The sequence below is a fragment of the Antechinus flavipes genome, chromosome 3, assembly GCF_016432865.1.
Source record: "Antechinus flavipes isolate AdamAnt ecotype Samford, QLD, Australia chromosome 3, AdamAnt_v2, whole genome shotgun sequence".
In the NCBI taxonomy this organism is placed as follows: domain Eukaryota; kingdom Metazoa; phylum Chordata; class Mammalia; order Dasyuromorphia; family Dasyuridae; genus Antechinus; species Antechinus flavipes.
In genome coordinates this window covers 196,892,346-196,907,255 of record NC_067400.1, presented here as the reverse complement: position 1 = coordinate 196,907,255, position 14,910 = coordinate 196,892,346, and the positions used below count along the sequence as shown (strand labels likewise).

The 14,910-nt window shown below is 34.8% G+C and overlaps 1 protein-coding gene across 2 annotated transcripts in view; it reads left to right on the top strand.

The window, feature by feature from the left end:
- The window catches only part of PROS1 (protein S), a 109,968-nt gene that overhangs the window by 40,508 nt on the left and 54,550 nt on the right, over positions 1–14,910 (top strand). For both annotated transcript variants that reach the window (XM_051984376.1, XM_051984377.1), the window contains exons 2-4: positions 3,298–3,455; positions 6,874–6,898; positions 10,001–10,087. In XM_051984376.1, the coding sequence (XP_051840336.1) occupies positions 3,298–3,455; positions 6,874–6,898; positions 10,001–10,087 (270 nt within the window). The remainder of the gene's footprint in view (positions 1–3,297; positions 3,456–6,873; positions 6,899–10,000; positions 10,088–14,910) is intronic.

The window sequence follows — 14,910 nt, the reverse complement described above, 5'->3', positions numbered from 1 at the left end:
ACATGACTTGAACATGACTTTCTTGATTGGGTTGAATACTGTGTTATCCTTTCTTGGTTTTGGCCCCTGTTGAATCTAGTTCTTACTGTTTTACTTTTGTTTGCCTTTATCACACACACACACACACACACACACACACACACACACACACACACAGTAATCTCATTGATCAAGCAAGCTATTGTTGATGTTAGAGTTAGCTTGATGTGATGAGCAGTCCCTGCTTTACAAGAGAAGGGAATTGTAAGGGTCTGAAGAGGAAACTCCCACAGCCAAATTATGAAGTACAGAGGCCTTGAATCCTGAGACACCTGGATGTGGTTTTCTGTGAGCAGTGTGAACTGCCTCATGAATGGAAGCTGTGGTCGCACTGAGATTGCATCATCTCTAATTGGTTGTACGTGTGATCTCATAGATCCAATATAAGCAATGGGGACTTGGAAGTAGGTGGAGTTCAAGGGAGTTCACTGGGAGTTCAAAAGGAGTCAGTGGGAGGTCAGGAAGAGTGCAGGAGAGGGCAGGATGTGAACACATGGAATAAAGATTTTAAGCTTGCGAGTGGCTGTCCTTGGGTGTTCTGTTGAGTGTGAGAACCACTGCTCAGCAAGGTGGTGGCCAGAAATCTTTGAAGACCTCTGATTGGGATTTTCTGAAGGCCTAAGAATTAGGCATGATTGATACTCAGTAATCTCTGGGTGGGAGGTTACAAATTTTAGTTACAACTTCATTGAAAGTGCATTAGAATCTCAATTGTCCCCACCCCCTCAAATATTTGCCATTTTATTTTTTTTCATTTTAGCCTATCTAATAGATATAAGATGATAATTCAGAGTTATTTTAATTTGCATTTCTGTAATCAATAGTGATTTAGGGTATTTTTTCATAAGACTATAGATAACTTTTAATTTCATCTGAAAACTGTTCATATACTTTGGCTATTTAACAATTGGGGAATGGTGCTTATATCTATCAGTTTGACTCCTCTATATATTTGAGAAATGAGGTCTTAATCAGAGAAACTTGCTATAAAATTTTTCCTATATATATGATTTCTATGTATTTCTCTCTCTCCTATCCCTCCCCCCATTTATCCTACTCTTTCTCTTTTCTTTCATCCTGTTTATTCTCAAAAGTGCTTTGTTTTTTACATTTACTTTCTCCAATCTATCATCACCTACCACCCTTTTATATTTCCTTCTCCTCCTTCTTTCCTGTATTGAATGGATACATTGTTCTCTCTCTGAGCTTATGAGAGTAAGATTCATGTGCTTCCTTGCCCTTCCACCCCACATCTCTTCCATCTTCCAACTCCACTGTAAAAGTTCTTTGGGGCCTTTCCCTCCCTCTCTGGGGTTTCTACTTTTTCCTTTCCCCAGAGCATTCCTTTTTTCCCACCACTCTCTCCCCCCTACCCCTCCCCACACACTTTTTTTTTTTTAAAGATATCATTCCATTATAGTCAACTCTCATTTGTAGCCTCTATGTATACTCCTTTTAACTGCTCTAATAATGAGAAGAGTTTTAGGAATTATAATTATCATTTTCCTGTGTAGAAATGTTTGCATTAATCTTATTGATTCCCTTATGGTTTCTCTTTCTTTTTTATCTTTTTATGCTTATTTTGAGTCTTATATTTGAAATTGAATTTTTTTATTCAGCCCTGCCTTTTCATTAGGAATGTTTAAAAGTCCTCTGTTTCATTGAATATTCATTTTTCTCCCTGAACACTTATACACATTTTGCTGGATAGGTAATTCTTGGTTGTAACTCTAGCTCTTTTGCCTTATAGAACACCATATTCCAAACCCTCAGATTCTTTAATGTAGAACCTGCTAAATTTTGTGTTTTTTTGACTGTGGCTCCAAAATATTTAAACTATTACTTTCTAGATGCTTGCTATATATTTTTTTCTTGATCTGGGTGTGCTGAATATTCCTGGAAGTTTCCATTTTAGTTTCTCTTTCAGAAGGTAATCAGTGGATTCTTTTAATTTTTATCTTACTCTCTGGTTCTAGAATATCAGCACAGTTTTTTTTTTTTAATAATTTCTTGAAAGATGATGTCTAGGCTATTCTTTTTTGATTAAACCTTTCAGGTTTAGAAAGTCAACACCATCACTACAAGATGGGAATGACATGGATAGATGTCTTTAAAAAGATCTGGGGATTTTAGTTGCTAGAAAGTTTCAATATAAGTCAACAGTGTGAAGCAATAGCTAAAATTATCAATTTTATATTTGGAAACATTCAGAGAGGCCTAGTTTCCAAGAAAAAGAAAGTATTAGTCTCATTATATTTTGCGATAATCAGATCTTATCTGAGTTTCGTGTTCAGGTCTATGTGCCATAGTTAAAAAATGACACCCAATAAGCTGAAGAGTATCCAAAGGAAGTCAGCCAGGATAGGGAAGGGTATTGAGTTCAAGAGAGATAAGATTCAGTTAAAGGGACTGAACTTGTTTATCTTAGAGAAGAGAGAATCTGGAGGGTAAGTGGAATATGTTGGACTCTAGAGGGGAGAGCGGTAGCAATAGTAGGAAGGTGAAAAGATGTAAATCTAGGCAAAATGGAAGAAAAATCTTTCTTATCTTTAAGGCTATTCAGAAATGGAGCTAATCTCAAGAGCTAGTGAATTTTCCGTCTTTATAAGTCTTCAGACAGAGACTGAATGACTATTTGCTTCATATATTGTAGAGGACATCTAGTTTATGTATGAGCATTAATAGGTGTAAAAGGATGCTGAGATTCCTTTCAAGTCTCTAATTTTCTGAGTTAATAATTAAACCTAGAAGTACTGAAGATATAGAAAAGGATATAATAAGGAGAAATCATTAAGATGAAAAGATAACAAGTAAAGACATTTTTAAAAAAGATATGAGAGAGTAAAGGGTTAATCAACAGTTTCAAAAGCTGAAGAAAAGTCAAGTTTGATGACTGAGCTACAGTCATCAGATTTAACAAATGACTGGTAATTTTATCAAGAACAATTTCTATTGAATTCTATTGAGTCAGATTACAAGGGGTTAGGAAGTAAGTAAGAACTGAAAAAGTAAAGCCAATGAGAATAGACATTTTTGGTGGGACTTAGACTTGTGAATTTCTTTGATATTGTGTACAATATATGAGGAGTTTCCTAACTATGTATTCTGAAAAGTTGTTATCCTGTGTAAACATGTATATTTATTAGTAAAAAAAAATTCAGTCCAAATATTTATGGGTACTGATATTAGAAACAAACAAGTTGAAAAAGAGAAATAAAAAAAAATGAATTAATGCAAACATTTTTTTTTCCTACAAAGTTTTGTTGAAGCAGCATGCCTCACAAGTCCTTGTGAGGAAACCCCGAGCAAACACTTTTATGGAAGAAACTAAAAAAGGAAACCTGGAACGAGAGTGCATTGAAGAGCTATGTAATAGAGAAGAAGCTAGAGAAGTCTTTGAAAATGAGCCAGAGACGGTAAGAATGGAATGTGTAAAGGGCTGAGATTTGAATTTTGGGGGAACAGGACAATAGGAATTAACACATGGTAGCAAAAAGAACTTTTATTGAAGGGAATAAACTTACTTTTCCAGTGTTAAAGAGAAACCCTAATAAAAACCTTGTGAAATGAGCTTCTGTAGAGGAACTTGTTGATTTCACTGTATTTATTCAGGTAGAGGCTTTATTGAGGCTAATTAAAATGACCCCTTTTTTGGGAACCAAACTTGAGTTTATAACCCAATAAGTCATATATTTCTCGAGGTATTACAGAAAGGGGAGTTCACTATGCCCAAAGGGCTATCAAGCTGTACATATACTTTGATCTAGCAATGTTTCTACTAGGCCTGTTTTCCAAATAGATCATAAAAAAGGGAAAATGACCCACATGTGCAAAAATGTTTGTACATCCCTTTTTGTAATGGCAAGGAATTGGAAACTGAGTGGATACTCATCAGTTGGAGAATGGCTGAATAAGTTAAAGTATATGAATGTTATGAAATATTATTGTTCTATACGAAACGATCAGCAAGATGATTTTAGAGAGGGCTAGAGAGACTTACATGAACTGATGCTAAGTGAAATGAGAAGAACCAGAGATTATTATACATGACAACAAGATTATATGATGATCAATTCTGGTGGATGTGGTTCTTTTCACCAATGAAGTGATTCAGGTCAGTTCCAAAGATTTGAATGGAAAGAGCCATTTGCAAGAGAACTGTGAGGACTGAATGTGGATCATAACATAGTATTTTTTCCTTTTTTGTTGTTTACTAATTTTTTGTTTTCTTTCTTTTCCTTTTTGATCTAATTTTTCTTGTGCAGCATAAATGTGGAAATATGCATAGAAGAATTATACATATTTAACATATATTGGATTACTTGCTGTCTAGGGGAGGAAGATGGGGGAAAGGGAAGGAGAAAAATCTGGAACATAAGGTTTTGCAAGGAGTGACAGTTGAAAACTATTTTTGCATGTATTTTGAAAATAAAAATCTATTATTAAAATTTTTTTTAAAGAAACTGTAAAAAAAGGGGGGGGGGGCAGATGTTCACCTTGCCAGACTTACCACATTACCTGGTTGTGCTAGTGTTGTATATAATTCCATTGGCCAGTGTCACTCAGGAGATACTATAGGATTCTCCTTTTTATCCTTATGATCTACAGAGACATCTCAGGTATTAATTGAAAGCTGACAAAAGAAAGGGACAATAGAAGCAAATGTATTGTGTGCACTAACTAATAGCTTCTGTGGCTGCCCAACTAACACAATCAGTATCTTGATAAAGCTATCTAAGTTATAGGGAACAAGAGAGCTTCTTACAGCTCAAAAGATTTCTACCACACAGCAGTAGCAACAATAGTAATTACAGTACTTTGAATTCCCTTGTGATGCTGCTCTCTGAATCTTCCTTCTCTGTTCCTTTCATAGTCACTGTGGGTTGTTCCTAGGTGACTTTTAACTGATTCTTATGGTATAATAGCATGAGCTTTGAATCAATAGTCAAAAGGGCTAATTTCAGATTACTATTTAGCACTTGTGTAATCCCTGCTGTTATCTACCAGCCAAGACATTTAACTCTTTGGGCTTCATCAGCTCCTTAAGGATCTGTTCTTATTGTGCTCCAAGGCCCCTTCTAGCTAGATAGCTAGAGCTGAAGACACCTCAAGAAAACTGATTGTTTAATTTTCAGTATGAGAATTTATACCTTATACCTTATGGGGGCAGTAAGGTGGCACAGTGAATAAAGTACTAGCCTGAAATAGGAAAACCCATCTTTCTGAGTTCAAATCTGGCCTCAGACCAGCTTTGTGACCCTCCACAAATTACATGCCTCAGTTCTTTATCTGTAAAAATGAGTTGGAGAAAGAAATGGTAAATCACTCTGTGTCTTTGCCAAGAAAATCTAAAATGAGGTCAATGAAGTGTTGGACATGAATGAACAACATCAGAATTTATACCTTGGAAATCTAAAATGCTACAACTCACAACTTGATTTATCATTTTATTGATTGTATATAATTAAGAAAGTGATGGAGAAAATGTTAATAATTCAGGTTCAGCTTAAAAGTGTATTGTACTTACATTTTTTTTGAGTCCTGATTGTTAAACACTTAACAGCATATCATAGCTATCAGCTCTGAATTTATAGAATCATAGATCTAGAAGGGATCTCATTAGAACTTCAAAAAGATCTGAGAGGCCCTTCTCATCCAAATTTCTTATTTCACAGATAAGGTACCTAAGGGAGATTAAGGGGTTTATTTCAAGGTAACATAGATATTAAGTATTAAGGTAAGATCTGATCTTAATCTCTATAATCTATATAATATATTGTGGCTTTTTACAAGTACACTCGGGATTGAATTTTATACTTTAAAGCAAAAGGATTCTTTCCTTGTTTTGTTGCTTACTATGTGAATAAGCAAAAGGGAGAAAGAAAACAATATTTTGTTCTCCAAATATAGGAAAATATCATTAAAAACATTATTTACATATGTTCCTAGAGTTTATCTTGGGTAAATGGCCACCTGTTGGCAGATAAGCTTTTGTAGTTAGTCTCTAGTTTGTAAATGCCCAAATTATATACATCTTTTCTATGAAAAATGGCCAGCCCAGTTTGCCACAGGAATATCAGTTTTTATTCCACTACAAGTGAGGAATCTTTTTCTTTTCTCTTCTTTCCCTTTCTTCTTTTCTTTCCCTTTTCTCAAGTACTTCTCATCTCCTTCACCATTGCTGTTTCAGAGGATTTCTCTTCTCTTTTTGCAGACCTCAGGTTCCCCCATCTACCCTCCTTTCCCTCAGAAGTCTTAGACAATGAATGGCAAAGTGAAAAAGAACAGAAAAGAGGGGGGAAAGGAAAAAAAAAGAGGAAGGAGAAGCATTCTTAATACTAAGGGATAATTTTAATTCCTTTTCTCCAGCCCAGTAACAGAGTTGTGGATACCTTTGAAAACAAAGGAGCTGGAGAGATGAGGAAGGGAGAAAGAACGGCAAATTCGAAGGAATTCTGATCAATTTCTGATGCATTTATAATTTTTCAATCTGAAATTACAGGTTCACAAATCTAGATATGAACTCAGAGGCCATCTAATCTAAGCTCTTCATTTTACAGATGATAAAATTAAGTCCCATAGAAGTTTGTTACCTAAGGTCTCAAGGATAATAAGATTTATAGGTGAGATTTAAACTCAGGTCCTCTGATTTTAGAGTTCGTGTACTCTCCATTGTGCCATGTTTATGTTCATACCAATTTGAAATCTGATGTCAAGTGGAAATGGGAGAATGAAATGATTATTTATGTCTTCTAAATTAAAGATTTTAGATGAAATTTATATCTATAGTTTAATTTAAATTTACTAAGATATATTTTCTTCTTTTCTTTCTAGAACTATTTTTATCCATTGTACTTAGGTAAGTTCAAAATAATCATAATAAAAAATGTTTAGATTTAAATGGGACTTTAGAAGTCATCAAATTCAATTCTAATTTATTCTTTCTGACAATCTTGTCACCCAAAGAAACTGTTACATTTTTCAGTTCTTTATCTGTGTTAGATAGTTACATACATTTGGACTTTAATTTCTCTCAGGCATTTTGGCTTTTTGTGTTATGTCTCTTCACAATGCATATAATTCCTTGTAATAAATTAGGAGTATGTGTTCAGCATGTAATATATTATAAACCACTAGTAATAGATGACTTTTATCTAATATGAAATATGGGTCTCTATAATTGAGCAAGGTGAGTGAGAAAGAGGGAAGAGTCATAGGTGATTCTGAGGTTTTAAATTTGACAGATTGGCAAGATATTGGTGTCTTCAACAGAAACAAAGTTCCAAACTTTGGAAGAAGAATTTAGGGGCAATGATGAGTTCAGTTTGGGACATGCTTGAAGTGATAGAGAAAGGTGATTTTTGAGGACATGTTTGAGTGATAGCTAGAGCTATCTAGAGATGGGTTACAGAGAAAGATTAGGCCTAGATATTTGATTTAGAAGGCATTTGTATAGAAACTGAATCTATGGTAATACCAAATGACAGAGTATTTAAAAAGAAGAATAAATAGATCAAAAGAGAGAGAAGAAAGAGCTTTTGGAGGGCTTAAAAACTATAAAATATAAGGTTTATGATGAACTAGCAAAGTCTGAGAAAGAGTAATCAGACAAGTAGAAGATCCAGAAATAAGTGCTGTCATGGAGGATAAGAAAGCCTAGGAAAAAAGAGTGGTCAAGAGTGTCAAAAAATGGAAAAAATCAAGGAATCAATGAAAACTTTATTGTTTACAATGTTCCAAAGCACTGTGCTTATCACTAGGGTTACAAATACAAAAGGAAGAAAATTTCTGCCTTCAAAGAAGTTTAGAAGGAAAAGACAACATACAAAGGAGTAATGGTCCAGGAAGGGTCTTTTGGTTTGGATAAATCATCAATTTAGTGAGTGTAGCCATAGGGGAGTCAACAGATATGCCCTTTCTAAAGGCCATGGAAGTAATTGATCTGATAACTCTTCAGAGAATAAGAGATGGAAAACAGGGCTGGGGTATGAGTGTAGAAAATGGTAAGGCTATGAACAGAATGGACTGTTATTGGATGAGATGTGCAGGGGTATCTGGTTTTAAGGGCAGTGTAGGTATATATGAGTCATATGTGATCATGCATGCTTGAGATTGCTTACTTATCCATCAGAAAAGCATGACCCTAAGGTATGTTGGTGGATTAAGTCACCCAGGAAATAATTTTAGAAGGTCTTCTGGTCTAGAGAGAACAATGGCTGGGCAGATGGCAAGATGATGACTTGGCCTGGATGGTGGAATGAGGTGATATCTAAAAGAGGAATAGTATGCTGTTTCTGGGAGACACAGAAAGAGAAAAATGAAAAAGAGAGGGGGAAAAGCTTTTGTTTTCTACCACAAGTAAACCCGGGGTAGTAAGAAAGTCAGTTCAGAGAAAGGAAGTGGTGGACAGAAGTGAAATCGAGTCCAGGGACTTGTTCACAAAAGAAAAAAGCATGCCATATCTATTTCTTAAAAAGAAAACAGCTTAGTACTTTGTTCTAGGATATCAGCATTAATAGGGTCCTAATAACATTTAAATCTCATAACAAGAAACTCCCTGGGGGAAAGGGACTTTGATCCATGATAACAAAATTTTAAAGTGACTAACAATTAAATGATCAGAAACATCTTGAGCTTAGCACTTATCCAGAACAATTCACTTAATGGGAATCTACTAAATTAAAAGCTTCATCCTTTCCCACCATTTCCCCTCTATTGGTAACTTATCTAATTGTCATCCAATGTTACGTAATGAAGTCTACCCATATGAGTAGAAATCTCTTCCTCCCATAATTGGATTAATCTTAAAATTTTAATTTTAAGGCATGTTTCATGCTTCTTGACTTAGATACATTTAATGAATTAATCAGAAGTTAGATATTAAGTTTCTATTTTACATGAAGCCCTATTCTTTCTTCTAGGCTTTAGTCTCACATTTCTAACTCTGTTGAACTTTTCAAAGTAGATATTCCATAAGCATCTCAAAATCATCATGTCCAAGATAGTATCCACATGACATCTCTATCTATATGTGTAGTATTTTATATATACATATATATGTGTGTGTGTGTACACTTATATACACACACACGTGTGTGTGTATACATACATATATATATATATATATATATATATATATATATATATATATAAACATCTTTTCAATTGAAGTTCCAAACTGTAAAAGAAAATAGATTTAAAAGAAATACAACTTATAGTACTACTCTTATTTATGTGAAATATTTAGGGAATAAGACACCCCCCCAAAAAATAAGATAGTTTTAACTTAAGATCTAAACTTTTAAAAATTTTTAACCATTTTTGATGAAAAATTTTTTAAAAAATATAACTCGCTTTCTTGTGTTTTTAAAAAGAGATATTGAAAAATAGCTTAAACTTTTCTTCATGGTGTAGGGAGATTATTATGAACATCAGTAACAGTAATAAATGGTAGCTCACTCTGATCACTGGGACTATGAAGGTTTAATGCTTACATTAACTGCAGATATTATTATAGTCATTCTGTTTTTCAATTAATCCTGGAATATTTTATAATCACCCTGTTTTTTTTTTTTTTTCGCTGTTGTCCTCTCCCTTATCCCATTAATTGTCACTTCTTGATTTGTTAAATTTTAACAGTTTTCTCCCCAACATTGCTTCTTTTCCCTTATTTCCTCAGAGATCTTTTTTCATTTGTGAGTTCAAGATTATGTTTCAAGTAATTAAGACTGCAGGTAGTCTGGTAGCATTAAGTGTGGTGTTATGTCTAATTCTCCCATTTTTAAATTTCTCTCCCACATACTTTTTACTTTTAGATTGTGTTTAGAAATCCCAGGCAATATTGTCTAATTACTGAATGTTGATAATTATTAGAAGCATGCTTTTCTATCTTAGCCATAATCTTATTGTAAGTTCACGTCAAGTAAGTGTGTGGATTGTAAACAAATTGTTGTCTTTACAGGTTGCCTTGGTTCTTTCAGAGTTGGATCATTTGTAGCTGCTCGTCAGTCAACCAATGCCTACACAGATCTAAGGAGTTGTGTCAATGGTAAGTATCTGAAATATTTATTTTATAATTAAACATTGAAGTAAAAATCCTATATTAGATGTTAAACTTTATACACAGAAATATAAAAACACAAATAATTTGTTTAAACAATAACAAATCAATGTTTAACATTTGTAGGTTGAATATAAAAACATAACTAATTTATTTAAACAATAGCAAATAAATCTTTACACATTAAAAATGCACAATAGTATTGTTGCAAAAAAAAAAGTAAGGAAAACAAAGTGAAAAAAGATACTTTAATCTGCGTTCAAAATTCATAAGTTCTTTCTGGAAGTGAATAGCATTTGGAAATGATAAGGATCATTGTGTTGATCAAAGTATCTATGTCTTCCACAATTGATTAGTGACTAATGCATAGAAAGGAAGACATTCTCTTGTATATTTTGAACTTGTGGGGTTTTTTAAATGATATTTTTATATTAAATTGTAAAGTTATTTACTAGCCAACTTTTAAAATCATTTACTTAAAGGATTTTATTCTGTATAGTTTTATTTTGATTGATACTACCCAAAAGTATAGGAACTACTTAAGTACCTATATAGAAACATTGTACATAGTCAATAATATAGTAGACTTGCCATCATGAGGATCAAGGTTCAAACCCTGAAACTGATAGCTTTATGATCACCTACAAATTATTTACCCTCTCTTAATTTCACTTAACTCATCTTTAAAATTTGTTCTTTTTTTTCTTTTCTTATTCTATTTCTGTTGATAGGATCAACATCTTTCCGATCATCTAGGTTTGTGATTTGAGGATCTTGATTATTAATTTTTTCTTTCTTTCATTTCCCAGATACAATAGATTGTCAAGCTTTTTTGATTCTGACTCCTCAATAAATTACTTATCAATCATCTCCTTTACATTCCTACTCTAAGAATTTCAGTTGAGAAACAATATGGTTGATGTTAAAATAGACCTGCATTCAAATTTTATTCTTGATGCTTAACTAGTGGTGGCTATAAGCAAGTCACTTAGTTTTTCTTTACCTTAATTTACCCATCTTTAAAATAAATGTATTACCTTCCCCATGGGTTTAAATGAGGCCCAATTGAAATAATCATTGTAAACTGCTTCACAAACCTTAGAATACTATGTCCCAGACATTAATATAACATCCCATTCCCTTGAATTGGGTAATTCCCTAAGGGACAGTTTCATGATGCTGCTCAGAGCCAAGATACTGAGTAAGATGGATACAGTTTTAAAGAATAGCTCAAGACAAATGGGTTGAATTATGGAAAAGTGAGATTTTGAATGATAAAGAGAAAATCTCCTTACAGCTGTAGGTATATGGGAAACATATCTCTTAACTTCCAGTGCCTATAACCATAGAAACTAAGAGCAGAATTCTCTAGTGAGATTATTCTCTCTCCTTCAGTTCTTTTTAACTGCAAAGAATTTATTTAAACGTTTGGATTCATTCATCTGTTTTAATCTGCACAACTTCTCTGATGTCTGTTTGTCATTTACTTTGATATTTGCTAGCTTATTGGTGAGAATAATTTAAATGTTAGCCTCCTTTTAAGGGTAGTCAAGTGTGGTGTTCTCTTCTTTTGTATAATATAAATGATGGTTCTCTGGGAACAGGTTTCTTGGGGAGGTTTTCTGGATACAGCCTGTTGGAATCTTTACAAACTGCTAACTAGAGTTGATCTGATCTTACAAGAAGATGTTTTGGGCCAGAATCTGAAACAAGGTACTAAGTAGAACTAATTAGTACAATGCTTGTGTTTACACCTTTACTCTTCAGAGTTCACAAGTTTGCCAGATTCACGAAGTAAACTTTGTAACTTTGTGAATTCACACCTCCCTTAAAGCTCTTAGGGCCAGAGAGCACTATGGGAGAAAACCCATAATCCCATTCTCTCAGAAGAGTCAGATATAAGGCCAGTGAAGAGAGATCTATTCCAGAATATTTTCCACTTGGCTGGCTGGTGACAGAAGAAGAGTTTTCAGAGGAAGAAGCTACCGAGTCGAGAGTTCATCTTCATCTCACACCACTGTGGTTGGTGACTGGGCTCCTGCACTCCCCCCACTGAGACCAAACTGGTCTGAAAGACTCACCAGAAAGCTAGCTGAGCCCCAAGTGAAGGAGACAAGAAATTCATTCCATCTTTGTGCTGGCTGGAGGCAGAAGAAAGCAGAGGCAGAGGGTGAAGGACAAAACTCTTGGATTTGGAGATATTCGGAGGGCTCTAAGCTAACCGGGCTATATTGGAGGCAATAAAACATCTGAACTTTTATCACCTGGCTGCATTTTGAGGTGATTATTACTTTCAACTGATACTAAAGCTGCCTCCAAGAAAACCTCCCCAAGAGACCTGCACCCTCTCCCCCAGAGAGAACTATTCTACTTATTTTAAAAGAACAAGATTACCACACAGCCTTAGTTTCAGTTCAGAGTAATAATCACCTCTGTGATTGAAATGTGAAACCTGTTAATCTGATTTGATTTCCCATTTCCTTTGGTGTTTTCATCTCCCTCCTTGAGATGTCAGGGAGGGTGTGACTACCTTGTTTTTATGGTGATTTCACTTCTCTTTTGAGCAGTCAGGGAAGGCATGATCACCTTTTTTGGGGAGGTTCTCACCTCCTTGAGAAGTCGGGAAGGTCATGACCACCTATGTTCTAAATCAAAAGAAATTGGGAGATGTTGGAATCCTAGTGTTAACTCAGTAGAATTGATACAATCTTATTGGTTCACATATTAAAGCAAATCTTATAAGGTGTTACATCACTAGTATTGATAGAAGCAATGCTTAAGTTAACACCTTTGAGAATTCACATTGGCTCACACATTGGAGTTCACAAGTACGGGAGATACACAAAACTCTGTAACTTTGTGAATTCACACCTCCCATAATCCCACTTTCAGAGGAGAAGTCAACCTTTGGGTTCACACCTTTAAGAGATCATATATAAGAAGCTCTTAGAACTTCAGTCAGTCAGTCAGTCAGTGGAGAAGACTGAGTTGGAGTTGAGCTAGAGGAAGAAGCAAGCTGCAAAAGCTCTTGAAACTAAGGAGGGAGAGAGGCCTCTAAGAAAGCTAACCAGGCCCAGGGAAAGAGATAAGACTTGGAAGGAGAAAATAACTGTTTGGATTTAATCAGCTAGCTGCATTTGAGGTGGCTCATTTGAAACAGGTATACATAAATCCATCAATATGGGAGGCATTACACATAATTACATAAACACATAGCAATATAACACAGGCTAGTAGTAATGTAACAAACAACATGAATCAACATGAGAATTTATACATGTCAATAAGTCCTAGAAATAGTCCAAAAGGAATCCATTGTCCATTAATGTTCATGTGCCAGGAATCCAATAATTCCTGTAAGTTTTGAAGTATTGCAATAGTCTCATCAATGATTTTTCATCTCAAGGAATCTAATGATTCCTGCTGGGTTTTGTTCATCTTGTGTTAAGGAATTTAATGATTCCTGAAGATTTTAAAGTTCTTTTGCCAGTCTCATTGTCAGCCATGCTCTTTCAGTGTCAGATGTTTCTTAAATCTTCTCCTTTGTTTTGAAGTTTTTCTGCTTTTCTGTTTCTCTCTGATGGACAAAGTGAATACGGCTCATTGGCACCCATCTGATTCCTTCTCCATATGTTTCCTTCTCTGTCTGTAGGAATACAAGCAAACCCTATCTAATTCCCTTCTATTTACCACTTTTGGGATTTCTCCTCATCATCTGGCAATTACATTGGAGCTGTTTGCACTGGACACTGCCCTGTTGATTTAAAAAGCCTCTATTTCCCCTGACTGTAATCTCTTTCTGCTATCTGACTATTTTTAGGCTGAAATCATGTCCCATCTGTCTTTTGGATGATATCTTGGAGCTGGGCTCTGCCTCTCATTTCCCTGGGTCAATCTATATTCAGAGGCCCAGTGAAAGCCTCAGTTGCATTTTGGACATGGGGTTTTGGGTTTTCTCTCACCCCGTCTTCTCACTCTATTTCCATTATCTACAATGAGATATCAAATGTCCAACTTTTCCATATTGAAAACATTGATGAGTTTCTCTAGAATTCCTTTGCCAAGAAGGACCCTGTCTTTCCATGTTCATCATAGTTTGGATATAATAAGCATTTGTGCCCACTGTGGCACAGCGTCTTATGATCTCCTCTAAAGGAGCATCTTTGTCTAGTCCCTATATAATTCTTTTGCAAACCTCATTGGCATTTTCCTTAGCCAGATGTCTGGTTATTATTTCTGTAGCTGTATTATCTCCAGTGGTTCTTATTACAGCTGTTTGAAAACATCCCACAAAATCCGCAAAAAGTTCATTGGAACCTTGCTCTATTTTTGTGAAGGCTTCCCCTCTATCTTTTTGTCTAGGGAGAGAATTCCAAGCTTTTATTGTAGCCTTAGAAATTTGCTCATACACTGTTATGGGATAAGAAATCTGTTCTGAATTCTCTCCATACTGCCCTTCACCAGCTAGTTGGTCAAAAGCGATTTATACAATAACTCCTGTTTGTCTATGGCATTGGGCGTGAATCCTACATAATTCATGAAACTCTGAAAGCCACAACAAATTTTGTCCAGGTTCTAAACATGCCCTAGCTATGGATTTTCAATGATTTGGGGTTAAGATTTCATAAGACAAAGTAGCTAGTAACATCTTAACATAAGATGATGTAGCCCTATAAAAAGTGTAGTCCTTTTTTAAATCCTTAATTTTTTCCAAAGTAAAAGGAGTGTATCTTCTCCCTTTTTGACCTGAAGAGTCAAGTTTTTCAATCACAGGGTATGCATTTATAAAATCAGATACATCTTGTCCTTCA